General features: G+C 44.8%; 1 protein-coding gene across 1 annotated transcript in view; it reads right to left on the bottom strand.

Moving 5' to 3' along the window:
* Window positions 1–2,121: 2,121 nt before the first annotated feature.
* The window catches only part of LOC117361458 (5-hydroxytryptamine receptor 5A-like), a 46,388-nt gene continuing 21,730 nt past the window's right edge, over window positions 2,122–26,779 (bottom strand). Inside the window, exon 2 of the mRNA XM_033946837.1 lies at window positions 2,122–2,909. Coding sequence (XP_033802728.1) covers window positions 2,577–2,909 — 333 coding nt within the window. The 3' untranslated portion in view covers window positions 2,122–2,576. The remainder of the gene's footprint in view (window positions 2,910–26,779) is intronic.

The raw sequence follows: 26,779 nt of genomic DNA, 5'->3' as shown, positions 1-26,779 counted from the left end.
GTTCTCCTCTATTTTTATTTTCTCATCTGATTCCATACTGTACCAGAAGGGAGCTGCGTTCCCTCCCATCAACCTTTACTGACCAACCCATCAATTAGGCAGCTTTTTCTAGACATTCACAGAGATTTTAGTTTCTCTGTAATGACCCCAAAGATCTGGAATTCCCTTCCGCTATATCTGCGTACAGAAAAATCTCAAATCATTTAAATCACATTTGAAAGCCTTTTATTTCAAACTGGCGTTTGACCCTAGTTCGTAACACTTCAGTTTACTTCAGTTTACTTTCTTCTTTTGCTTTCTTCTTCTCGCATTCTTCCCCCATCCTCCTGATTTTACCTTATTTGTTCTTACCTCTTGATATTGTAAACATTTCCTGTCCTTGATTGTCATTTTGTGTCTAGTATTTTTAATTGTACAATATACGAGGGCTGTTCAAAAAGTATCAGACCTTTATTCATAAACATACTCGTATACAGATACAACAGTCTTATACTAATCTCCTTCAAAGTAGTCCTCTTGGGCTGCCACACACTTCTTCCAAAGATTCTTCTACTGTCAGAAGTAGCACTGGAACGCCTCTTTTGAGATTGTTCATAACTGGTCCGTCGCATTCTGTATGATGTCTTCTCTTCACTGAAATCTGGTCCCTTTCAGAGGCATTTTCAGCTTGGGGAAAAGCCAGAAGTCACACGGAGCCATGTTGGGAGAGTAGGGAGCTTGAGGAATCACAGGTGTGTTGTGTTTGGCCAGGAAACACCGTATCAAATGTGAAGAATGGGCTGGTGCGTTATCGTGATGGAGCTGCCAATTGCCCGCTTCGCACAGGTCTGGCCGTTTGCATCTCACGGCATTACAAAGGCGACACAGAACCTCTTGGTAGTACCCCTTGGTGATGGTTGTGCCGTGTGGTGCGAACTCATGATGAACCACGCCACTAGAGTCAAAGAAGATGGTCAGTATGACTTTGACATTGCTGCATACCTGCCTTGCTTTTTTTGCCTCAGGGATGTTGAATGCTTCCATTGTGATGACATCAACTTGGTTTCTGGGTCGTACCCATAAACCCAGGACTCATCGCCAGTGATCAATGTGCTGAGGAAGTTGGGATCATTGTTCACAGTCTCCAGCATGTCCTGTGCAATCTCCAAATTGGTTCTGTTCGATCGTTAGCAGCTTTGACACAAACTTCGCTGAAATTCTCCTGAAGCCCAAATCCTCAGTCAAAATGGAATGAACGGATCCAACACTGATGCTCGCCTCGTCTGCAAGTTCTCTGATTTGACGATCCTGCATCACCAAGGTCCTCACTTGATTAATGATCTCATTTCTGGATGTTGAGGGCCTACCAGAACGTGCTTCACTCTCCATTAATGTGCGGCCATCTCTGAAGCGGTTGTACCACTCCTTTATCTGTGTGGTGCTCATTGCTTCGTCCCCGAAGGCCTGTTGAATCTTGCGGATCATTTCCACTTGGAAATCGCCAAGCTTTACACAAAATTTAATGCAGTAGCATTGTTCAACTTTTTCTGTCATTTTGTCAGAAATGAAAATCGGATGGTGCTCACTTATACTTCCTCACTCATCGGCGGTCTGCCGGTGACTGACAGCTACTGTAGGCGGGAAAAAAATTCAAGCATGCGCATTAGGGTCGCCAACATACGTGCACCAAACCATGCCTCCTTAGCTTTATTTGTTTATGCAAGAAAAATTAAGGTCTAATACTTTTTGAACAGCCCTCGTACATTTCCCTGTTGTGTTGTTTTTTAAATTTTTTTCCCTTTGATTTTTATCTACTGTATTGTTAACCGCTTTGACTTTTTTTTTTTTATATTGTCGGTATATCAAATAAAATGACTATAACTGTAGCCCTGAATGCTGTATTCATCCCACCTAGGAGGCTTTGAAACTGCATTTCCAAATTGATAGTCCACTCAAAGCTGTTTAAAATTACAAGTGTCACTTCACTGTTATGCATGTTACTGGAAATTTGCCCCCGTTTCTTGAGAAGCAAATGAGTAGCCATTACAGCTTCCATCTATTTCAAATCTGTCATATTGTGTAATAAACTTTGTTTTACGGCAGCCTAAGAACTAGAAGAGCTGACGACCAGCTGTGGGCCATCATTTATTTCGTTAATCAAATATACAGACTTCTGGGTAACAGCCAAGCACAAGAAGATGAAATCGGTAAAAATGGAAGAAATATATTTTCTTTTATCATTAAGAGTAAAACTCTTTGGAAAATAATTCTGATTTCAAGACTAGCACTTTAGTGGGTTGACATCACTGAATTACACATTATTAACGTTAAGTTGGTTTCCACATTTCAGACAAATTTAGAAAGAACACATTAAATCAGACATAAGACTCCAGATTGTCCACAAATGCAAAGAAAAGTCTATTTCATGCTTTAGTTCATTGTGTGACTCTTTCACGTGCTTTCTTGTTCATTGAAAGTCATCATATATAATGTATTTTAGTTTCTTCTTCACAGAATACTCTTCAGTCCTCTTCAGGTTTAATAAAATCTTTGAAGCAGGTGTTTATCCTGTGCATTGCCGTCTAAGCACTGTGTCGTTATCTCTGCCTTACAAAAAGAGCCTTGAAGGCATTGTTGTAGTTTTTGTTGAAAGCTGTGTAAATGAGGGGGTTGAAGAACGAATTGGAGTAACCAAGCCAGAGGAAGATGCTTTTCCAGACTGGGGGGATGTTACAGGAGCAAAGGGGACTGATCAGTTCGGTAACGAAGAAAGGGATCCAGCAAAGCACAAAGACGCCGATTAAAATTCCCACCATCAGAGCAGCTTTCTTCTCTTTCTGTTCCCGCCATGTTTCTCCATCTGTCTGGAAAGTGATTGTGGCATGACGGGCTGTAAACAGCATCTGCGGCTCACGGTCAGTTTCCTTTACCTCAAAAGAAAAGCAAAGATGAGGTTTAAAAAAAAAAAAGATACAAAAGCACACTATACTACATGGTTTAAATCCTAATATCCAATACAATGTAGTAAAGTCAAACAACAAAACCTGGATTGGCCACCATGAGGATGAACTACTGGGGTCGGTAGCATGGAATGTTGTTAGTGACTTGGATAGGCCACTGAGAGGACAGGCTACTGGGCTACAAGGACCATTGGTCTGACCCAGTAAGGCTGTTCTTATTTTTATACCTCTTATGAAGGAGAGGAAAAGATTTCAGTCAGTGTCATCCACAAAGATTGTGTAAGTCAACTCACCGTGTATACTTTCACCTCCATCATGAATCATAAAAGGTTCATAGACAAAATCGCGCGAGACAACTGAGCACAGACAACTGAGCGCAAGGTTGACGGCGCGCCAAAGAAAAGCACTATTTTAAAGGGTTCCGACGGGGGGTGTTGGTGGGGAACCCTCCTATTTTGCTTAACAGACATGGCGCTGGCGTTGTGGGGGGTTTGGGGGGTTGTAACCCCCCTCATTATACTTGAAACCAAACTTTTTGCCTGTTTTTTAGGGAAAAAGTTCAGTTTTAAGTATAATGTGGGGGGTTACAACCCCCCAAACACCCCACAACGCCAGCGCAATGTCTGTTAAGTAAAGTGGGGGGGTTCCCCCCCACACCCCCCGTCGGAGCCCTTTAAAATAGTGCTTTTCTTCAGCGCGCCATCAACCTTGTGCTCAGTTGTCTGCGCTCAGTTGTCGGCGCGCCGTTGTCTCGCAAGATTTAGTCCCGTCACCATCATAAAAATCTCTCCACATTATATTAAATTTTTTTGATAAACAGTATACCCCCGTAAGTTCGTGGTTCAGAGTTCACAGCCTCAGTCGTTCGCAGTTTTTCACTGTTCTCTTAAAAACAAAAAAAAGCTACACAAGCACCAAAGTCCCTGACCAGAGGCAACACTGCCGAGATTTTTTTTTTTTTTTTTTTTTACAGCAACCGGCAGCCTCTTTAACCAGGTGGTCGCTAGGACTGTGAAGACTTCTCTTCATGGACAGGATTGCCTCTTCAACGGCGCTTCACACATCTGGTGCCAGGAAATCCCCGACTCTGCATTCTTTGCCAATGGATCCTCCTCCTCAGGGCCTGAGTCAGGTACCACCAGGGGAAGGAAGCCCTTTGCTGCTGCTGTCTTCAGAGAAAAAGAAAGCGGCATCTGCGGTTAGCTCGAAAAAGAAGCAACCGGCTCCGGAGGCTTGCAGAACACCTCCCCCTACTGGTTTACATGAAGCCAGTGCGAGGCCAGCAGAAACAGCCCACGTCTGCTTCATCTTCTAAAAGGGTTTAAACCAGGGGTGCCCAATACGTTGATCGCGATCGACCGGTAGATCGCGAAGGCAAAGTGAGTCGATCGCGGAGCCCATCCCAGGCTCTGTTATAGATTCGCATTGTCTTCACAATCTACCGGGCTGATCAGCCTTCCTCTCCCCGATGTCAATTCTGCCGTCGGAGAGGAAGTTCTGGGCCAGCCAATCGCTGCCTGGCTGGCCCGGAAGTTCCTTTCCGATGGCAGAATTGACGTTGGAGAGAGGAATGCTGGTCGGCCTGACGCTTCTGCAGGGAGAGCTTGGGGCAGCAGTGGCTTGGGGTACTGTTCCCCAATGGCGGCGGCAGTGGCTTGGGGAAGGGCAGAGAGAAAGAAAGAAAGGGGGCAGGCAGGAAGATAGAAGAAAAGAAGGGAAACAGAAAGAAAGAAAGGGAGGCAGGGAGAGAGGAAGAAAAAGTTGGGGGAGAGAATGAAGTCTGGAGGAGATGAAGCATACAGGCTGAAAGAAGGGAAGAAAGATTGGATGCACAGTCAGAAGAAAGTGCAACCAGAGACTCATGAAATCACCAGACAACAAAGGTAGGAAAAATGATCTTATTTTCAATTTAGTGATCAAAATGTGTCCATTTTGAGAATTTATATCTGCTGTCTATATTTTGCACTATGGCCCCCTTTTACTAAACCGCAATAGCAGTTTTTAGCACAGGGAGCCTATGAGCGTTGAGAGCAGCGCGGGGCATTCAGCGCAGCTCCCTGCACTAAAAACTGCTATCATGGTTTAGTAAAAAGGGAGGGGTTATATTTGTCTATTTTCTGTATGGTTGTTACTGAGGTGACAGTGCATAGAGTCATCTGCCTTGACCTCTTTGAAAAAACCCCGGAATATAAATGATAATTATTATTTTCTCTGCGTACAGTGTGCTTTGTGGGGTTTTTTTTTAAATTTTATTGTTGGTAGATCATTTTGACTTGGTCATTTGAAAAGTAGCTCGTAAGCCCAAAAAGTGTGGGCACCCCTGGTTTAAACTATGAAAATATGTTGGGTTTTTTTATACCACATCCAATATTTGTGGGGCTTTTTTAAATTTGCAGATACTCTATGAACTTAACCCCCACAAATTCTGGGGGTCGACTATATGAGTGGTGTGAAATGCTTTCCTGACTTGTATGTGTCTTGTTAGGGTGGTTGCAATCTCCTGACAAAGCTAGAGGTGAAACAGGTGCTCCGTTGAGCATTACGGAGTCCTTTTACTAAGATGCGTTGGCCATTTTACCCCCACGCTAAACGCTAATGCGTCCATTATATTCTATGGACATGTTAGCATTTAATGCACGCTAATATTTAGCGTGCGCAAAAATGCCTAGCACGCCTTAGTAAAAGGACCCTCTTATACTCCCACCTTGATACGGCCGAAGTGCAGTCTCTTCAATCCACATTTAAGTTAAGTGGTTATTTTTTATATGCATTAAAAAAATGTTTGCTATAATGAGGAGAGGTTTTTCGGATTGATGGTGGAGGTGCCGGGAGTATCCACGGCGAGTTGACACGGACCGAAATCTGGTCCTCTCCTTCAGAAGAGATGCTTGGTTTTGTTGTTTGACTTTATACATCGGAGCTGATGTTTATCTTAGTTTTTTGTTTAGACTGTCCTAGTTTTTGTACTTAAATCCTAACGTAGGAACAGAATTGGGCATCGATCGTTATAGCAGATGGCAAAATATATCTACAGCATGTTCCACTATTGCAAAGTTCTGCATTTGTATTTTCTGACACTCAATCAATGGAAAATGAATTATGAATTACAGGTCAGGAGAGGAAATGCCTGGAGAAATATATGGTCTAACTGTTTTTATAGGCAAAATTACTATTGTGCATTTTTTTGTTTGTCTCTGATAAAACCGCAGTAACTGATACTCTGATAAAATGTGAATGAATGAGCTTCTGGTGTAGAAAAGGCAAGTTAGCCCTCACTCAGCCTTGAGTCTCCAACTAGACTGGGATCAGAGGCAGCCTCCACCTTCCAGTCCAGCAGCAATGGGATAGGAATGCAAATTCAACAAGGTTCAAGGTCGGTGACGAAAGGCTGTTGGCTGGCAGTCTGGTATGAGCTGGCAGAAATCCACCATTGTAAGGTTTTTTTTTTTAAGGGGGGAGGAATCTATGGTTGTTGTTTTTTTTTTTTTTTTTGGGGGGGGGGTACTTTGATGCAAGTAATGCAGTTAATGATCTTGCACAATAGTTTATATGGTAAACAGAATGCTCCAAATGCTTTCAACACAAAATTTTAACAAGTATTTATGTCTATAAATTTGGCAGGGTAACCTCCTTAAGAATTAACCTTTCTATGGAGATATGATGTCTGGTGTCACTCAAAATATGGCGCAAAGTCAGCTAGTTTCTGTTTTCATTAACTGCAGTCCACCCGTGTGGAATCCATTGTGCTTAGAGGTAAAATATGGTCTTTCATTATTCAAATTATATTCTGGCTTGGATCATAGGCAGAGGAAAGCTTTTTTGTTTGGAGGGGCTAAAAGCTCCACCCTCCAACCCCACCCAAGCTCCGCCACTGACCTCATCCCCATAACAATAGTACTAATTGTAATGCCCGTGCATGCAAATCTATCTCATGCAAATTTATTGTGGACATCCTCAAAACCTGACAGGACTAGGCATGCCTCAAAGACTGGGTTCAGAAGCACAGGCTTATAGAACTCTATCAGTTGCATGCATTGCATGGAGCACTTAGGTCAGGGGTGTCAAAGTCCCTCCTCGAGGGCCACAATTCAGTCAGGTTTTAAGGATTTCCCTAATGAATATGCATGAAATCTATTAGCATACAATGAAAGCAGTGCATGCAAATAGATCTCATGCGTATTCATTGGGGAAATCCTGAAAACCTGACTGGATTGCGGCCCTCGAGGAGGGACTTTGACACCCCTGACTTAGGTACTGACCTCACATAAGTGGTCATGCCTATATTAGATATGCCGATTCAGGTCCGTTCCGGTATTCTGTAACTGCATCTTGGAACACAGACACTGTTATTGAACTGGCACTCAACATGCAGCATCAGCATGCTACTGTTCTCTCTAAGCTGAGCAGGAGACCTCCTACTGCATTGCTACCAGTAAAAGGGGGGTAGGGGGGTGGAGCTTCAACATTGTGTTTTCAATCATATTGAAAATGCAGTAGTGAAACAGCACCCTCTACTGGCAGGACTGTAGCTGGAAGACTCCTGCTCAGCTTAAAGGAACAGTACAGCATGTATAAGTGGAGGCACCAAGTTATAGAACTGTCCCCCAAGATTTAATTCCAATGATGTGGGTTTTTTAAATTATTATTATTATTAAGAAAATGTTCTGTAGCCACAGAAACTGATTCACAACTTGGATACTGGGCTTGACGAACCTTTGGTCTATCCCAGTATGGCCATTCTTAAGTTCTTATGTGAGCCAATTATAGGACAATCAAGCCACTGTGATATCACTCACCAGTTTGGCTCTTAGGTATTGGTGGAATGAGGCATTATGATATCACAATATCAGCTCTGGAATGTTGCTACTCTTTGGGTTTCTGCCAGGTACTTGGAACCTGGGTTGACCACTGTTGGAAACAGGATAGTGGGCAAGATGGACCTTTGGTTTATCCCAGGATGGCAATTGTTATGACATTCTTAGTCAGTGACCTGAGATGGCCATTAAACTACACCTAATAGGCTTACTTTCCATGTGAAAATCTATGGTGTCAATCATACCCTCTTCAAGTAATTAAAATCCAATATCGAAATAATCTATTTTTGAGGGTACTGAGAAGAAATAAATCTCAAATTATAATTGATGATGATTTTAAGCCATAGAAACTAATGGAATGACCCCCCCCCCCCCCCAGGTCACCATTTCAAACTGCAAACACATGAATAATGAACCTGCAACACAGGATACTTTGTCGGTGACACAAACTGATGGAATGATCAATAGTATAATATGTTCAAAACCTTGGAATCTACAGAGCAAGCATAGATGCTGCAAGGAAACACCACATGCTATCCAATAATGTAGAAAGAAAAATGATGAATGAAGACAGATGAAAAGACTAGCCGAAAATGAGAGCTCAAATCACTGAATGTCTCTGATCTGTGTAATATACTATGGAAGGGAAAGAGATTTGGACTTGTATACCACCTTTTTGTAGTGGTTTACATACTGCTATTTCAAGCACTTTCCCTGTCTGTCTCAGTGGGCTCACAATCTAATGTACCTGGAGCAGTATTAAGTGGCTTGCCCTGGGTCAGAGGGAGCAGCGTGGGGTTTGAACCCACAACCTCAGGCTACCGGGGTTTAAGGGAGACCTGATGATGTGGAGGGATTGGAGGGAATGAGGCTGTAGCTGTAACCACTACACCACATTTGAGTTAACATTTTTTCCCTAAAAAACATCGGAGTGGGGGAGGAATGTTATCTCAGTTTATATTTGAGTATATATGGTAATTATCAGTATTTACATGAGTACATTGGCATTCATGTGTAAATCCTATTTATACATGATGAAGTTTGCCACATTAGTTTTGCTAAGAGGCATGGTAGAGAGGAAGAGAGGGAGTGGTTTGGGCAGGTTTAACACTTACACGTGGACTCCTCATCTTAAAAGGGGAATCCACACTTGAAGTGAAAAATCTGGTCATTGTCATTTACACCTGCCACCCAGCAAATATTAAGGGTTAGATTCACTAAAGCTCACCGATCTTTGCAATCCGTGAGCGATCCGTGGCTGAGTCTCGATGAGCAACCGATTCATTACAGCGTCCTCATGCAAATTAAGTGATTAGATGCACGTCCCTTACTGACCCCATGGATCGCTGCAAAGCGATCCAGACACATGCACAGACCATCTCTTTGCCTGCAGATGTGATCCACACATGCGCCTGCTCACCGCACATGCTTGAACACGCTTTGCATGGGAACAGAGCACGCCATAGAGCCACGCTTTAAACCCGTGGGTTAAAACCACGGGCTTGCAGAGAGGCAGGGCGGCAGAGAGCAGGGCGCTTTTTGCATAAGGGAAATGTTTTATTTTGTTGTTTTTACTTTTGATACTAATGGATTTCAGGGCTGCAGGGCTGGGAGTTCAAGGCGGCAAAGAGCAGGACAATCGGCAAGGACGTGAGGGACTGGTCCTCAGCAGTCGCTTCTTTTTGGATTGGCCAGCCCAATCGGTGTTCCTTCTTCAGTTTAGTGAATCGCTGCCTTCCTACTTTGCATGCCATTTCCCCTCATTTGCATGCGCAGATTGGATCGGGAGGGAGGTTAGTGAATCAGGTCGGGGTCACAAACTGGTCGGGACATGATCGGAAAGCTTAGTGAATCTAGGCCTAAGTGCCTGATTTAAGGAGCAGGTGTAATCATTCTCTCCAATCCCTGCACGACATCAGATCTCCCTTAAATCCTCCCTGATCATCTGAACCCCCTCTCAACAAATTATTTGGCTTAATTGGCAGCCTGACCCCTAGCGATACTACTGTGAGACTATAGTTAGAGGTCAAGCAGTTTTGAAATCAGGACCATGGAGAGCAGGACTGATTGGCAATCACTTCTGCTCATGTTAGACATGAGGGACTCCCAGTAGGCCAGGGCTGGGATCAGAGGGAAGGGGTGGGAGGGTTGTGTGTGTCTGTATATGGGGTAGGGGGGGTGGAAGGTCTTCATGCACCAGGGGACATTGAGTGTGAAGTTTCAGATGATCAGGTAGGAATCTTCCTGTTGGAGGGATCAAATTATTGAGGTGTTAAGGGTCTGATCCTGTGGAGGGGTTGGGAGAAAGATATCGAGGCTGATCGGGGGAGGCTGCGACTGAAGAGTTGGAATGTGTGGGCAGGTAGGGGGCAGCAGTTTTAGAAAGATGCTCCCACCCCCACATGTGGGGTTAATCCAACATGTTTTGTTTTATGAATGCACAGTTTTTAAAATCACTGCTCTCTGCATCTATGCATTCTTTACAAACATCCACTCATGTCTAAACCCCACAATATTAAAATTGGGACAAAAAAAAGGCTTCAGATGGGCTTCATAGGCCAAATAAACTCCCAACAGTTCTTTTTAAAGGGTTTGTTTCATAGACTCTTATGGTGTCAAAGTCAAAATTTGGCAAACAGTTCCCTGCAGCAAAATCTTCCTTCATAAGTCACACAGCATTAAATATCCAAAGAAATGTCACTTAGCTCTCATTCATATCTGGCTGTGCTGCCATTTGCTCTGCAACGGCTCTTTCCTGCGGCGTTTCTTACAGCCGCGTATCCTTCTGGCTCAAATCTAAACGCGAAATAGCGTTCCTGTTCTATATATGAGTAAGATTTTTTGAGAATTGATATTATGAACTTACTTGTCTCCAAAAAGATTTGGAGACATCTATGCCCCATCCTGCACCTGCTTTACAAGAGGCTCTCCCTTCAGCTAAGCTTCCCATAAAACACCTTGGGCATTCTCCATGTCCTGACCTGGATGTGTGAATTCTCTTCACATCCTATCTAAAATCTGCCTCACTGAGTGTAATGGCAAACATATTGGGATTCCAGAGGCCAGAGGCCAGAAAGAGAATGGAAATATGTCTTTCCACAATCACTAGAGGAGCTCTGGCTGCTACGTTTGGCATTGGTTTTCCCTTTTACCACACATCTCTGCCTGCTTGAAAAGAGGAGACTGAGAGGGGACTTTGATCGAAACGTTCAAAATGCTGAAGGGAATAGACTTAGTAGAGAAAGACAGACTGTTCACCCTCTCCAAGGTAGGGAGAACGAGAGGGCACTCTCTAAAGTTGAAAGGGGATAGATTCCGTACAAAACGTAAGGAAATTCTTCTTCACCCAGAGAGTGGTAGAAAACTGGAACGCTCTTCTGGAGTCTGTTATAGGGGAAAACACCCTCCAGGGTTTCAAGACAAAGTTGGACAAGTTCCTGCTAAACTGGAACGTATGCAGGTGAGGCTGGACTCATTTAGAGTAGAGAATGACACGGTGACAAAATTCATCACCGTTCCCGTCCCCGCGGATAACCGCGGGAAATAATCCCATGTCATTTTCTAGTGTCTATTTCAACCTCAGTCCTTCTACACCAGCATTCTTCAAAGCAAAGCTTGCGTGTCAGTGGTTGTGCCCAATTATACTCTGATTCTTATGTGAGCCAAGGATAATGAAGCCATTGTGACATCACTGATGTGATTGGCTCTTAGGCACTGGTGGAATGAGGCATTATGACATCACAATATCTGCTCTGGATACCAGAGACTGTCATTCTGTAGTGGGTGGGTCAGTGGTGTGGGCAGACTCGATGGGCCTTGGCCTTTTTCTGCCATCACTTTCTATGTTTCTATCTCAACCTCAGTCCTTCTACACCAGCATTCTTCAAAGCAAAGCTTGCGTGTCAGTGGTTGTGCCCAATTATACTCTGATTCTTATGTGAGCCAAGGATAATGAAGCCATTGTGACATCACTGATGTGATTGGCTCTTAGGCACTGGTGGAATGAGGCATTATGACATCACAATATCTGCTCTGGATACCAGAGACGGTCATTCTGTAGTGGATGGGTCAGTGGTGTGGGCAGACTCGATGGGCCTTGGCCTTTTTCTGCCATCACTTTCTATGTTTCTATCTCAACCTCAGTCCTTCTACACCAGCATTCTTCAAAGCAAAGCTTGCGGGTCAGTGGTTGTGGCCATTCATACTCTGATTCTTTCCTCTCTCCTTAAAGAATGACATGAAGATGGTTTCCCGTGGTTATCCGCGGGGACGGGAATGGTGATGAATTTTGTCACTGTGTCATTCTCTAATTTAGAGCACTGGTCTTTGACCTAAGGGCTGCTGCATGAGCGGACTGCTGGGCAGGATGGACCTCTGGTCTGACCCAGCAGCGCCAATTCTTATGTTCTTATGTTCATAGCATTATTTAAGTCTTGCGATATTCAGCATTAGGACCCCTGAAGAACACAGACTGTGTTGGGTCCGCACCAATATTCATTGGTGTGTTATTTGGATTTTTATTACCTGCACCAATTGGGGTATTCATGTGGAAACATTACAATAAACCTTGACATCAAGCACATCATATCCACTGTTTTTTTTGTTCTTGAATATTCATCATATTTCCATCTATGAATGATATTTAGAATACCATACTGTACATACTCCATCCTGTATGTCAATATCCTGCAAACTTTTTGTAGTCACGGCACATTAAACTTGAGGCCGTGGCTGCTGGGCACCTGGAAATGCACGGACATCGAAGTGATGATGCCACATGCATGTGTGATGTCATCATGTCGACGTTTGCACATGCGTGGAGGCCCCTGAGCCTGCCAGCACTACGCCGGTAGGGGGTGCTGAAGGAGGGGAGGCGCCATCGAGGAGGCTGACTACAGGTACGTCCTGTAAGCAGTCAGCCGGCACCTGCGCCTCTCCACCGCACCGGCGTCTCACAGCACACCCGAAATCTCGCCATGGCACGCAGTTTGTGATACACTGCTGTATATTATGTTATGTGCAATTTTAAATCCCAACGAGTCCTCATTAACTAGAGTTCTAGGCAGTTAACAGGCACACAGACTATATGCAGCACACAGATTAACCTCGATAAAACCAATAGGAGGAAGTATTTTTTCACTCAGAGAATAGTTAAGATCTGTAATGCGTTGCCAGAGGTTGTGGTAAAAGCGGATAGCGTAGCTGGTTTTAAGAAAGGTTTGGACAAATTCCTGGAGGAAAAGTCCATAGTCTGTTATTAAGACATGGGGGAAGCCACTGCTTGCCCGGGATTGGTAGCATGGAATGTTGCTACTCTTTGGGGGTTCTAGAATCTTGTTACTCTCTGGGATTCCGGAATCTTGCTATTCTTTGAGATTCTGTATGGAATGTTGCTACTCTTTGGGTTCTAGAATCTTGTTACTCTCTGGGATTCTGGAATCTTGCTATTCTTTGAGATGCTGGAATGTTGCTACTCCTTGGGTTTTAGCCAGGTACTAGTGACCAGGATTGGCCACCGTGAGAACGAGCTACTGGGCTTGATGGACCTTTGGTCTGACCCAATAAGGCTATTCTTATGTTCTTAATCATCCAAATGCTTGTTCTCCTTCAGCAGTCTTCATACCCAAAGCCAGGATCGCAGTGTGAATGGTAGATAGCACTGCTGAGATCCTGCATCTCCCACTAATTTCAAAGAGAGCAAATTTGACACTCTCCAAGCTTTTTGATTCATTGGGAAAGACAGAAAATCCTAGCTAGAACAATATATCTTCCTTTACACTGTCAGATAACACCTCGAAAAATGTTAACAATTTTTCTTTAGATCAGCCTTGCTCTGACTCACGTACTGCATTAGCAGCCTCAGCTCATGTTCATTAATATTAGAAGCAGCATAAATATTCAAATTTTGAGACAAAAATATTTTTTTGCACTTCCTATCAAGTTCACACAGAAGGAAACGCGAAAGTTGTCTAATTGTGTGTCAACGAGATGTGGAGGGACATTTTCAGTATGATGTCTACATTTGAGTTTAGATGTTTTGCTGAGCACGCACAAAAATCCAGTAGCAAACAGACCCATTTTCAAAACTGCAAAATGTCTAACTTGCTTTTTTTCGAAAATAAATGAGCTTGGGCTCTGTGCATCTATCTTTTTGATTAATCAAAAATAATGCAAAAAAAAGAGAAAGATTAACCACAAATAATAAGATCCACAAAAGGTTAATCAACTGAAAAAAAAAAAAACTAATAAGATGGTTTAGATGTTATAATCAAAAATGAAGGAAAAGATCTCAGAATTGCCACTCCAAGGATCATAATGATATAATCCATATAAGGATTTGTGGCGTGGACATCTTTCATTGATCAAAAAACCTTCATAGATCTAAACGTGACCTAATTCGTCACTATTTTGTATGTCTATCTTTTTGAACCATTTAAAAAAAAAAAAATGCCCAAAATAAGAATGCCCAGAATAAGCCACACAGACATTCCAGCAGAGCGGTGGAGCACCCTAGGGGGCACTGCAGTGAACCTCGAATAAAATGTCCCAGGTACATACAAGTTCACCATGGTTCATAGACAACGGCGCAAAAGACAAAAGCGTGCGCCGACAATTGAGCACAGCGCGCGCCGCCGCGCCGCTGTAAATTACAGTTTTTAGGGGCTCCGACAGGGGATTTTGTTGGGGAACCCCCCCCCCCCAGTTTACTTAATAGACATCGCGCCGGGAAAACAGGGAAAAAGTGAAGTTTTCAGTAAAATGTGGGGGTTACAACCCCCCACACCCCCCACAACGCGGCGCGAGGTCTATTAAGTAAAGTGGGGGGGTTCCCCCCACGCACTCTCATCGGAGCGCTAAAAACAGTAATTTAGTGCGGCGCGGCGGCACGCACTGCGCTCAATTGTCTGGGCGCGCCTTTGTCGCGGCGCGCTTTTGACCTGACACCGTTCACCATAGGTAATGTGCCAAAGACAACCTCCTTCTAGAATTCGTAGGGTGTAATACGCGCAGGCGACATATCAAGGTGAAAGTGGGTGCACTTTTTGGTCACGACAGTAGCATCAAATGGAACTAGAACAATTTCTGTAACTTTCTACCACATAAAAACTATACTCTTCAAGAAATCTCTTAATAAAGCTTATTACCATGATAAAGCTTAAACCCCTCTTACCATCCCCTCCCTAACTCCAGATCCTACTTTTCTCTCTCTTGGAAACCTTCTCTGATCTAACGTTGTAACCTTTCTTCCATAACTCTTTTTGTAATCCGCTTTGAACCGAAAGGTAATGGCGGAATAGAAATCTGTAATGTAATGTAATGTAATATCTGTGGTTTCTGAAGGTCTTATCTCTCGCCGTGCATTGTTCAGTTGCTTGGTTCTCAGACAGCACCGTTCTTTGGGTTTCTCCTTTTTGCAGAATCTTGTCTCTAGCTGTCTTGTATTCTGAACAATTCAAGCTCTATATTGGCATCACTCTCGTAGTCCTGTGCATCCTGGAAGGAACAGCTGCATGAATCATTCAAGCCTCTAGCGGCACTTTCAAGGCTGAACATTTGACCCCTGACGCAGGCTCGATCAGTCATTGTGCTGGTGCCATTTAATAAATTGGTTCAATTCAAGTCGAGTCTCCTCTGCATTTTGTTGCATGTCCATCGCCCTGGCCCACTTCCTGATGTTGAGAAGAGGAATGCCCCAGGAGACTGTGACCATTTCAATCTCCACAATTCTGTTACAGATATGATCCCTGGTGAAGGAGAACAGGCATTTGGATGATTCAAACATTATAGGTTAATCTGTGTGCTGCATACAGTCTGTGTGCCTGAGGGGGGAGATAGGACTGAAGTCTACAAAATCCTGAGTGGAGTAGAACAAGTGGATCGATTTTTCACTCCGTCAAAAATTACAAAGACTAGGGGCTCCTTTTACGAAGGTGCACTAGGGTTTTAACGCGTGGAATAGCACACGCTACATTGCTGCGCACGCTAGACCTTAACGCCAGCATTGAACTATTAGTTCTAGAAGCGTAGCGCGCAGTAATTTCCTTCATGCGCTAAAAACGCTAGCGCACCTTAGTAAAAGGATTCCTAGGGGACACTCAATGAAGTTAAAGGGAAATACTTTTAAAACCAATAGGAGGAAATATTTTTTCACTCAGAGAATAGTTAAGCTCTGGAATACATTGCCAGAGGTTGTGGTAAGAGCGGATAGCGTAGCTGGTTTTAAGAAAGGTTTGGACAAGTTCCTGGAGGAAAAGTCCATAGTCTGTTATTGAGAAAGACATAAGGGAAGCCACTGCTTGGCCTGGATCAGTAGCATGGAATGTTGCTACTCTTTGGGGTTCTAGAATCTTGTTACTCGTTAGGATTCCGGAATCTTTCTATTTCTTCAGATTCTGTATGGAATGTTGCTACTTTTTTAGTTTTGGCCGGGTACTAGTGACCTGGATTGGCCACCGTGAGAACGAGCTACTGGGCTTGATGAACCATTGGTCTGACCCAGCAAGGTTATTCTTATATTCTTATGTAGGGTATTTCCGATACAGCAATGTGGCAGGTTTGCACAGTTTCCAGTGAATGAGCTTTGCTACCTCATGGTGCCTTTCTGTGCCTACATGCAAGCAGTGGCGTAGCGAGGGTGAAAGGCACCCTGCCCTCTCTTCCACCCCACCCCTTCCCCCAATACCTCTTTAACTTTTTCGGCGTAAGCAGCATCACCAACTTGTTGCCCACGTCGGCTCTCCGTCTGTCATCGCTTTCTAGGTGCGGGACCCGGAAGTGACATCAGAGGGGAAGCCGACACTGGTGCGAGAAGCTGGTTGGAGTTGCTCCTCATGCCGACGAGGAGCTAGAGATAGGAGTGGGGGGGACGGAGAGGAGGATGGGTGCCTCAGCCCTACCTCCAAGATGGCACCCAGGGTGAGCACCCAGGGCGGGCACCCAGGACCTCCCTTACTACACCACTGCAAACAAGCCTCTCGACATTCATCCCCCCAGCAGAGAGATGTGTCACCAGTTCCAGTTCTGTGCTACAGAATCTTACCCGTAGTCCACTCTCCTTTACCATTCCTGTGTCAGGATTTTATCTACGTGTCGCTTCTGTAGTAACTCATAGTATTTCCTCTTTATTTGTACTTTTGTCATTTTTCCTCATTTGCTGGCCCAGCTCTTTAGATTCTTCTTCTGCTAGAAGATTCTCACTCGTTCCTTCTCCTCATCGGAACGGCTGTCCGAGTTTAAAGGTGGAGACATTTACCTTCATTCTTTCAGCCCTTTTTGACTATTTCTATCCTCCCCAACCTTTTCTATCAGCAATCGTATTTCGCCCCACTAGCCCTCTACAATCGTCCCTTTTCTACACTCTCTTTCATCCCCTACGATTTTATACTAAGCGGTTTATATTCAGGTACTCTAGCATTTTTCTCTATCTGTCCTGGCGGGCTCACAATATATCTAATGTGCCTGGGGCAGTGGCTTGCCCAGAGTCGCAAGAAGCAGCACAGGATTTGAACCCACAACCTCAGGGGGCTGAGGCTGAAGCTGTAACCACTGTGCCACACTTTCTTCCAATGCAATTGCATAAGTGAGCTAAGTATAGCAGAATGAAGCCATTGTGACATCACTGATGAGGTTGGCTTTTATTGGTGGAATGAGGCATTATGACATCAGGGAAAGGTTATGGGACACTCAAAGCGGTTTTTATACAGGTACTTCAAGCATTTTCCCTCTCTGTCCCGGTGGGCTCACAATCTATTTAATGTACCCGGGGCAGTGGAGAATTAAGAGACTTGCCCAGGGTCACAAGGAGCAGCACAGGCTTTGAACCCACAACCTCAGGGTGCTGAGGCTTTAGCTCTAACCACTGCACCACACTCTCCTCCAATGTAAACCACTTAGACTACTATGATGGGTGGTATTTCAAATAAATATGAAATATGAAACTGTTGATGAGCACAGAGGATCTAGAATCATAAAATAATATTAAATATTGAACTAAGGCCAGTACTGGGCAGACTTGCATGGTCTGTGTCTATATGTGGCCGTTTGGTGGGGGATGGGCTGGAGAGGGCTTCAGTGGCTGGGAGGGTATAGATGGGCTGGAGTCGGTTTTGACAGAGATTTCGGCAGTAGGAACCCAAGAACAGTACCGGGTAGAGCTTTGGATTCTTGCCCAGAAATAGCTAAGAAGAAAAAATTTAAAAAATTTAAATTGATTCAGGTTGGGCAGACTGGATGGACCATGCGGGTCTTTATCTGCCGTCATCTACTATGTTACTATGTTAAGTATGAATAGAAGCCTATAACAGTACCTCTATATATGTAATCTATTTCTATAAAACCATGCTCATAGATGTTGGGAGTTTGAAGGCGGGACCCTGCAAATATGCCAGCCTAACTGGACAGTGGTCCATTCCTATCCTGGTAGCTCATCGTTTGGTGGGTTTGGGTGATTAGCGTGGCTTATGGGCCTGGGTCCTCCTCTCTATGGCTCATTAGGCCATCTACCAGGCTATTCAGAACAGTGTTTCTCAACTCGGTCCTGGAGTACCCCCTTGCCAGTCAGGTTTTCATGACATCCACAATGAATATGCATGAAAGAAATTTGCATATAATGGAAGCAGTGGATGCAAATCAAGTTTATGCATATTCGTTGTGGATATCCTGAAAACCTGACTGGCAAGGGGGTACTCCAGGACCGAGTTGAGAAACACTGGCCTAGAGCACCTGTGTGATGCACTATTGACCTGTTCTACAGACAGGTATGTATTATTTTATTCATATTTTGGGGAGGTGTATGTCCACCAAAACCCCACTGTACTGCTATATAAGTGCCACCTGCAGCCACAAGGACTATTGGGGTGGGAGACAAGTGGGTATAGTAGGTTTTAGGAGAATTTTGGAGGGATCACCATACGTTAGAAGGGGATTATGGTGAGATGTATATCTGGCACTATTTAAATTAATACACAGCAGTGCCCTCTAAAGAGCCCCACTGCTCTATTGGGATGTCGATGTGGCCCCTCCCACGTCTAAATGGTGCTGATTTGGATGTTTCTAACTTGGACGTTTTGTGGTTGAAAATGGTGAACAAAGCTAGACGTTCTGGGGGCCAAGACATCCAAGAAGGGGATTTGGGGAAGAAAAAAAAAGTTATTTGGATGTCCTGGAAAGTGGCCATTTCTAACCCCCTCCCCCCCCAACTTTGGACATTTTGTGGGAGACATCCAAAGTTGGATTTAGATGTCCTATCGAAAATGACCCTCCACATTGAAAATAAATTTCATTCCCCTCCCCCCCACTATAAAAATGTTTTCTTGATTAGTGTGGCAAAACAAAGAAGCATACCAAGCAAGATCCAAATGAAAGGTCTTTATTAAAAATACTCCCAGGAACACAGGAATGTGCCCTATATGGCTGCAATTCACCTATTCAACTAAAATCAAAAGGAAACCAGAAATAAAAACTACAATTCATAAAATAAGGTGATAATACATAATTTCAAATTAAAAGGACAATAAGGATACATATAAATTGCATATAAAAATATAAATATAAATTGCACATCAAAAGGAAATAAAAGATGGTGATATGCATGCTGAAAAAACACCAAAGCTGTAAGTACAACTGAATAAAATATTTTTTTTATAAAAACCAGCTCGTATGCATCGACCCCATTGCCAATACACCTCTTGCATGGACTAGAAGCTAAAATACTGCACAGAGGGCTCCTTTTACTAAGGTGCATTAGGGCCTTAACGTGTGGAATAGCGCGCAAGAGCTAGACCTTAACGCCAGCATCGAGCTGGCGTTATTCTAGAAGCGTACCGCGCGGTAATTTCATGCTCCTCATCCTTCTTAACATATCTAACTCACTCCTATAAGCATCACTATAGATCTGGCCAGTAGGAGAAAAAAGGTGCCCCTGTATAAGATTCTGGTGAGACCTCATTTAGAATATTGTGTACAATTCTAGAGACAGCACCTTCAAAAAGGTATAAAAAGGATGGAGTCGGTCCAGAGGAAAGCTACTAAAATGGTGTGTGGTGTTCGTCATAAGGCATACGGGGACAGCCTTAAAGATCTCAATCTGTATAGGGAAGGGGTAAAACGCAGACCTCACGGACCTGACGGACCTCGCGGATCTAAACCCGTTCGGCCTTAAAAATCTGAGGTCCGTGTCGGTCCGTGTCCCTGCCGCTTGTAGTTTCTGTCGCTGACAGACCTTGATGAGATTTTAGCGCTGACGGATCCGTCTCAGCATAGGGAGGGAAAAGTGTTAGGATCCGTCAGCGCTAAAAATCTATTCGAGGTCTGTCAGAGCCAGAGACTAGTGCTGGAGTTTGGAGACTTCTTTTCCATAACGCACGTCCAAAACCTATGTCCCCGCTCTCTTGGCTTCTGCTCTGCCGCTCCAGCACTAATCTCTGGCTCTGACAGACCTCAAAGAGATTTTTAGCGCTGACGGATCCTAACACTTTTCCCTCCCTATGCTGAGACGAATCCGTCAGCGCTCAAATCTCAATCAAGATCTGTCAGCGACAGAAAGTACAAGCGGCAGGGACACGGACCGACATGGACCTCAGATTTTTAAGGCCGAACGGGTTTAGATCCGTGAGGTCCGTCAGGTCCGTGTTTTACCCCTTCCCATCTGTATACTTTGGAGGAAAGGCGGGAGGAGGGGAGATATGATAGAGATGTTTAAATACCTATGTGGCATAAATGCGCATGAGTCGAATCTCTTTCATTTGAAAGGAAGCTCTGGAGTGAGAGGGCATAGGATGAAGTTAAGAGGCGATAGGCTCCGGAGTAATCTAAGAAAATACTTTTATACAGAAAGGGTGGTAGATGCATGGAACAGTCTCCCGGAAGAGACTGTGTCTGAATTCAAGATAGCCTGGGATAGGCGCGTGGGATCTCTTAGACAGAGGAAGAGATAATGGTTCCTGTGGATGGGCAGACTGGATGGGCCATTTGGCCTTTATCTGCCCTCATGTTTCTATGTTTATGTTTACTATACAAGTAAACAGAAGAATGTAAAAGAAAGATAAGCTGTACTACACAATTCAGTTAAAAATCAGGCTGAGCTGTGCGGTGAGCAGTTAAATCATAGAAACATAGAAAGATGACGGCAGAAAAGGGCTATAGCCCATCAAGTCTGCCCACTCTATTGTCCCACCCCATTAAGTCAGAGTGCTGCTCGACCCACGTAGAGATCCCACGTGGATGTCCCATTTATTCTTAAAGTCGAGCACGCTAGTGGCCTTGATCACCTGCACCGGTAGTTTGTTCCAGTGATCCACCACCCTTTCTGTAAAGAAATACTTCCTGGTGTCACCACCAAATCTCCCTCCTCTGAGTTTGAGCGGGTGCCCTCTTGTGACTGAAGGTCCCTTAGGAAAGAATATGTCGTTTTCCACCTCGACACGACCTGTGGCGTACTTAAATGTCTCAATCATGTCACCCCTCTCCCTGCGCTCCTCCAGAGAGTAGAGCTGCAATTTGCCCAGTCTTTCCTCGTATGAGAGACCCTTGAGTCCGGAGACCATCCTAGTGGCCATTCGCTGAAGTTCATGAAACTTCTAAATCTCCATTAAAAAAAAAAGAAATAAATTAGGTCAAAACTCCCCACGTGTGCTTGGGCCCACGAAGATTGCAATCAAGCAGTCATGTGGTTACAACCTAACAAATCTCAAAGATAGGTCTGATATTTGCATAATTAGTTTGTTTAAAATGTTCAAAAACACCAGCCTAATCATAAAAGAGTCATCTAAAACGGTTCATAGACAAAACCGCGGAAGACAAAGGCGCGCGCCGACAACTGAGCGCAAGATGGAGGCGCGCGCCGAAGAAAATGACAGTTTTTAGGGGCTCAGACGGGGGGTTTTGTTGGGGAGCCCCCCCACTTTACTTAATACAGATCGCAGCGGTGTTGTGGGTGGTTTGGGGGGTTGTAACCCCCCTCATTATACTGTAAACTTAACTTTTTCCCTGTTTTTAGGGAAAAAGTGAAGTTTTCAGTAAAATGTGGGGGGTTACAACCCTCCAAACCCCCCACAACGCCCCCACAACGTGGCGCGATCTGTATAAAGTAAAGTGGGGGGTTCCCCCCCATACCCCTCCGTCGGAGCCCCTAAAAACAGTTATTTTCTTCGGTGTGCGCCTCCGCGCTGCGCTCAGTTGTCGGCGCGCGCCTTTGTCTTCCGCGTTTTTGACCTGACACCATCTAAAACATATAAATGAGGAATATGAGAATAAAACTTATGTCTAAAAATGTATTTAAAACCATGCAGGGGGAGGGGGGAAAGATCGCTAAAGAAATGGGATTAAGATCAAACATAAAACAAACATCATAAAAATATTCTTGAGATGTTTCTTAATCCATACTAGGCACCGGCACCTTGTTCTCTCTGCCCACCCCCCTCCTTTCTGTTCCCCCCCTGCCGTGCACGTGCGCCCTTACCCTTCCCTCGTACCTCTTTCATTTCCCCTGCGTGAGCAGCATTATGATCTTGCTGCCCGCATCAGTGTCGCATCTCTCTGACGTCACTTCTGGGTCCCGCACCTTGTCTCCCACCCCAACACGATGCGGGCAGCAAGATCGTGAGGTTGTTCGCGGCTGGAAAATTAAAAGGTACAGGAGTGGAAGGGAGTTGTGGGAGGCAGTGGAGAAGAGGGCGAGGGAGAGGCGTCCCCGCTCCGGGCACCATTCAACCTTGCTTACACCGCTGTGTGTAGGGCTGTGTATTGTTTCCAGTTCTTTCTTCTGCTTTTTTTTCTTTCTTTGCTTCGGCGTAGGCAACTGTAAAGAACTCAGCTCATCCAGTTTTGGATTTTCACTGGACACTTGCTTACACGGGGTTGTAACATGACCTGAATATCATGAATTTCAAGAATCTGAAAGAGTCCGTGCCGCCTGTGGTCCTACTTGAGTGGCTTTGTGCTTGTAGTGGATTGCAGATGAGTTTTTAATGACATTCCCCCCCGCCACACACACACCTTTTCAAGAGGAGCAGAGTCTGAAGACAATCAGCGAAAAGAGAGGCAATCGCCAACAAGGTCAACAGAGAAATGTGAAACTAGCTCACATGAGGACACACCAACGCAGTATGGTAATCAACGCTATTTACCAGAAGTGAGAAAGAAAGCCGAGCTTTGTCTTCTCAGGATCTAGCAGGACTTCTTTTCTGTTATAGTTTCAAGTTTATTAAAATATTTGATTATATCGCAAAATCCAAATCCAATGCGATTTACATTTAGTTAAGGATTAGGTTAAAAAAAACAAAAAACGAACATAACAGGACAATAGGAACTATTCCAACAAAACAAAACATATGAAAAGGGAGGAAAAAATAAATAAATAGAGGATTAAATATAATTCATAAACAATTAAAAAGGGGAAGGTAATAAAACAAGAGGTTAGGGAAGGTTACCCACTTAATTTTTGCTTACCAGCGCAACTAGTTGACTGTGAAGCATCCTGATATAATAGAGTTTAAATGATTCAGTTAAAAGCGTCCTTAAAAAGCCAGCTTTTTAGAAGACTTTTAAACTTATTACGTAATTTTTCTTCTCTTATATTGATTGGGTCTGGTTCTATAAATGGCCCTAGCACCACTGGGTGCCCTAATCACGGATGCCTAGAAACACCTAACCAACCTCTCCCCTCCCCCCTTTTTACAAAACCACAGCGTGGTTTTTAGCACCAACGCTCATAGAATTCCTATGAGTGTCAGAGCTGTTACCGTCATGGTCGGCGCTGAAAACTGCACTATGGTTTTGTGATAGGCAGGGCAGTGGCGTAGTAATGGTGAGAGGTACCCGGGATGGTGGCATCCCTTCCCCACTCTCTTCCACGCCCCCCCCTTCCTTTTCCCCGTACCCTGTTAACTTCTCCAGTGTGAGCAGCATGCCTACGTCGGAATCGGCTCAACCTTTGACATTACTTCCCAGGTGCGGGTCTCGGAAGTGTTGTCAGAGATGCGAGCAGCAACTTCGCACTGGGGAAGTAATAAAGTTGTGGGGAAGGCAAGGGTCGTGCATGCACAGCAAGGAGAGGTGCTAGGGGGAGGGGTGCAACACCGAGTTGAATCACGCCCTTAGGAAGACGGCGCACAGGGCGGACTACTCCCTCGCCCCCCTTACTACTCCACGGGGGGGGGGGGGGTTAAAATTTTCTTACAATTTTTTTTTTTAATTGGCTCAATTTGCATGGTAATTGACCACACCATTAGAACATAAGGCCTTACTGGGTCAGATCAATGGCCCATTAAGCCCAGTAACCCATTCTCACAGTGGCCATCCAGGTCACTAGTACCTAGCCAAAACCCAAAGAGTAGCAACATTCTAGCATCTCAAAGAATAGCAAGATTCCGGAATCCCAATGAGAGCAACATTCCAGAACTGAGATTGTGATGTCATAATGCCTCATTCCACAGTGCCTCAGAGCCAACCTCATCAGTGATGTTGCAGTGGCTTAATTGACCTGTACTTGGCTCACGTAAGAACATAAGAATAGCTTTACTGGGTCAGACCAAAGGTCCATCAAGCCCAGTAGCCTGTTCTCACGGTGGCCAATCCAGGTCACTAGTTCCTGGCCAAAACCCAAAGAGCAGCAACATTCCATGCCTGGCATATCACATGGCACCTAGCAATGCCTACCTGAAAAGTAGATGTGTTTAGGGGAAGTGAATAGGCATCACTAGATGTCTATGTTAAGTGCTGGTAAATTGGGCCAGGACTGGGGCCTACCACAAGGACGCCTTGTGATTCCTAAGCATGCCTAGGCGTCACTAAGCGTGATTCTATACGCAACACCTAGCGGTTGACTTGACAGTCGTTCTGACCGGCACCTACAAGTTAGGTGCACTTAAGCTCTGTTTATAGAATCAGGTCCATTCTGCCAACATGGAATGCAGGTCCACCGTAAAAAGCGTGCTGGACTTTGGCACGCCGACAATCCCGCGGCGACATTTGCATGCGGGACATATGCACGCCGCTGCTTCTGCTGCTTTTAAGGCTTTCCGTTAGCGCTGTGAGGGTGTGGGGGGGAAGTCCTCGCACTCCCTTTGGGGGAGTTGGGGGGGGGGAATACCCCCAAGTACACTGAAAACTCCCGTTTTCCATTCTGTTTTCGCTGTTCGGGCATTTTCAGTGTAGTGGGGGTATTCTCCCCCCCCTCCCAGGAGCGTGAGGACTTGTAAATGTAGTGGGGGGGGAGTCCCCCCACCCCCTCACAGTGCTAACGGAAAGGCTTAAAAGTAGCAGCACGCTTATGTCCTGCGCGAAAATTTCACCGCGGGATTGTCGGTGTGCCAAAGTTTGGCGTGCTTTTGACAGGTCACCGGAATGCATCCTCGCGTCCTGTCAGAGGGCTAAACCTTGCACTTAATGCCTGGACTACTGCCCTTAAGGGAAGGCAGGACCCATTGTTAAAGGCTGGAGGACTCCTTTCTTTGTGACTGTGTTTGTTTTCCCTCCTGACGCTGAAGTGTGCTTCACAGATTGTCTACTTGCTCTAGAGACTTTCATCACCTTTCAAGGGCTGTCAGCACTCCAGTCAGCTGAGAACACTCCCATGATTCCACACCTTTGTAAATATTTGGGTGAGAATTTATCAGTGCTGCAAATAATCCACATTATTCAACAACCACCGAGCAGATATCAAACATGGTTGACTTTTTCATATATTTTAAGAGCTGCATGACAATGCTTTTATTGGCTTGAGATTCAACAAGGTAGGCTTGTGGACTTTCTTCCTCGAAAGTACCTTAATCAGAATACAAAATGGGAAAGGGTCAAACAATGTTATCTCGTTTTCTATCCTGTTTTCCCCAGGGAGCTCAGAACGGGTTACAGTTTAAACATACATAAAATACAGTTAACAGGTTACATACGACAGTTACAGAACAATTTTTAAGATACAAGGTTGTGCCCTAATTCTATACATACAGTGCTCCCCCCGGTCGGCGATTCGCGGTCCCGGTCATTCGCGGTATTTTCTGACCGCGAATGACTGGGCAGGAGAGGGCAGCTAGAGAGGCAGGACAGAGCAGCCGGAGCTTAGACACAGTGAGGCCCAACTTTAGTGCAGGAAGAGGCGGTCGGAGCACACCGCGAGTGATTTCCTTCACTTGCCGGCGCTCCAGCTGCTCTCTCCTGCGTCTCCGGGTGCCCTCTCCAGCCTCCCCCGCTAAAAACCGTATTGGTGGTTTCTCAAGATTCACGGGTGTTTCTGGAACGGAACCCCCCGCGAATATCGGGGGAGTACTGTACTAGGAGTCTAATACCAGTAAACATAAAATAGAGTTCAGAGGTTAAAGTTTGCCATAGTTATCCTCAACAGTGTAAGTTTTTCCAATATTGGGCTCTTGTTTTAAGAAGTTAAAAAGTCAGCTTTTCTTCAGAACATTGAAAAAGCAGAAGGAAAATTAAATGGTGTTGCCCAATGTTCCCTCTAAGCTGTGTGGGAGTCTTCCACCTACATTTCTGCCAGTGAGGGGTACTGCTTTTAATATCATGTTTTCAATCACTAGAAGTAGCCAAGTCCTCTGGAATCCTGCAGAACTTGTCTGTCCTTTCCTATTGAAAATGTGATAGTGAAACAGCACCCCTACTGGCAGAAATGTAGTTGGTAGATTCCAGCTCAGCTTAGAAGGAACATTGCTTTGTACCGGTGATGGGACTAAATCGCGCGAGACAACGGCGCGCAGACAACTGAGCGCAAGGTTGACGGCGCACCGAAGAAAAGCACTATTTTAAAGGGCTCCGACAGGGTGTGTGTGGGGGGAACCCCTCCACTTTACTTAACAGACATTGCGCTGCCGTTGTGGGGGGATTAGGGGGTTGTAACCCCTCACATTATACTTAAAATTGAACTTTTTCCCTAAAAAACAGGCAAAAAGTTTGGTTTCAAGTATAATGAGGGGGGTTACAACCCCCCAAACCCCCCAAATCGCCAGCGCGATGTCTGTTAAGTAAAATAGGGGGGTTCCCCACCAACACCCTCCATCGGAACCCTTTAAAATAGTG

This window comes from Geotrypetes seraphini, chromosome 5, assembly GCF_902459505.1.
Source record: "Geotrypetes seraphini chromosome 5, aGeoSer1.1, whole genome shotgun sequence".
In the NCBI taxonomy this organism is placed as follows: Eukaryota; Metazoa; Chordata; class Amphibia; order Gymnophiona; family Dermophiidae; genus Geotrypetes; species Geotrypetes seraphini.
This window is presented reverse-complemented; position numbering and strand designations above follow the sequence as displayed.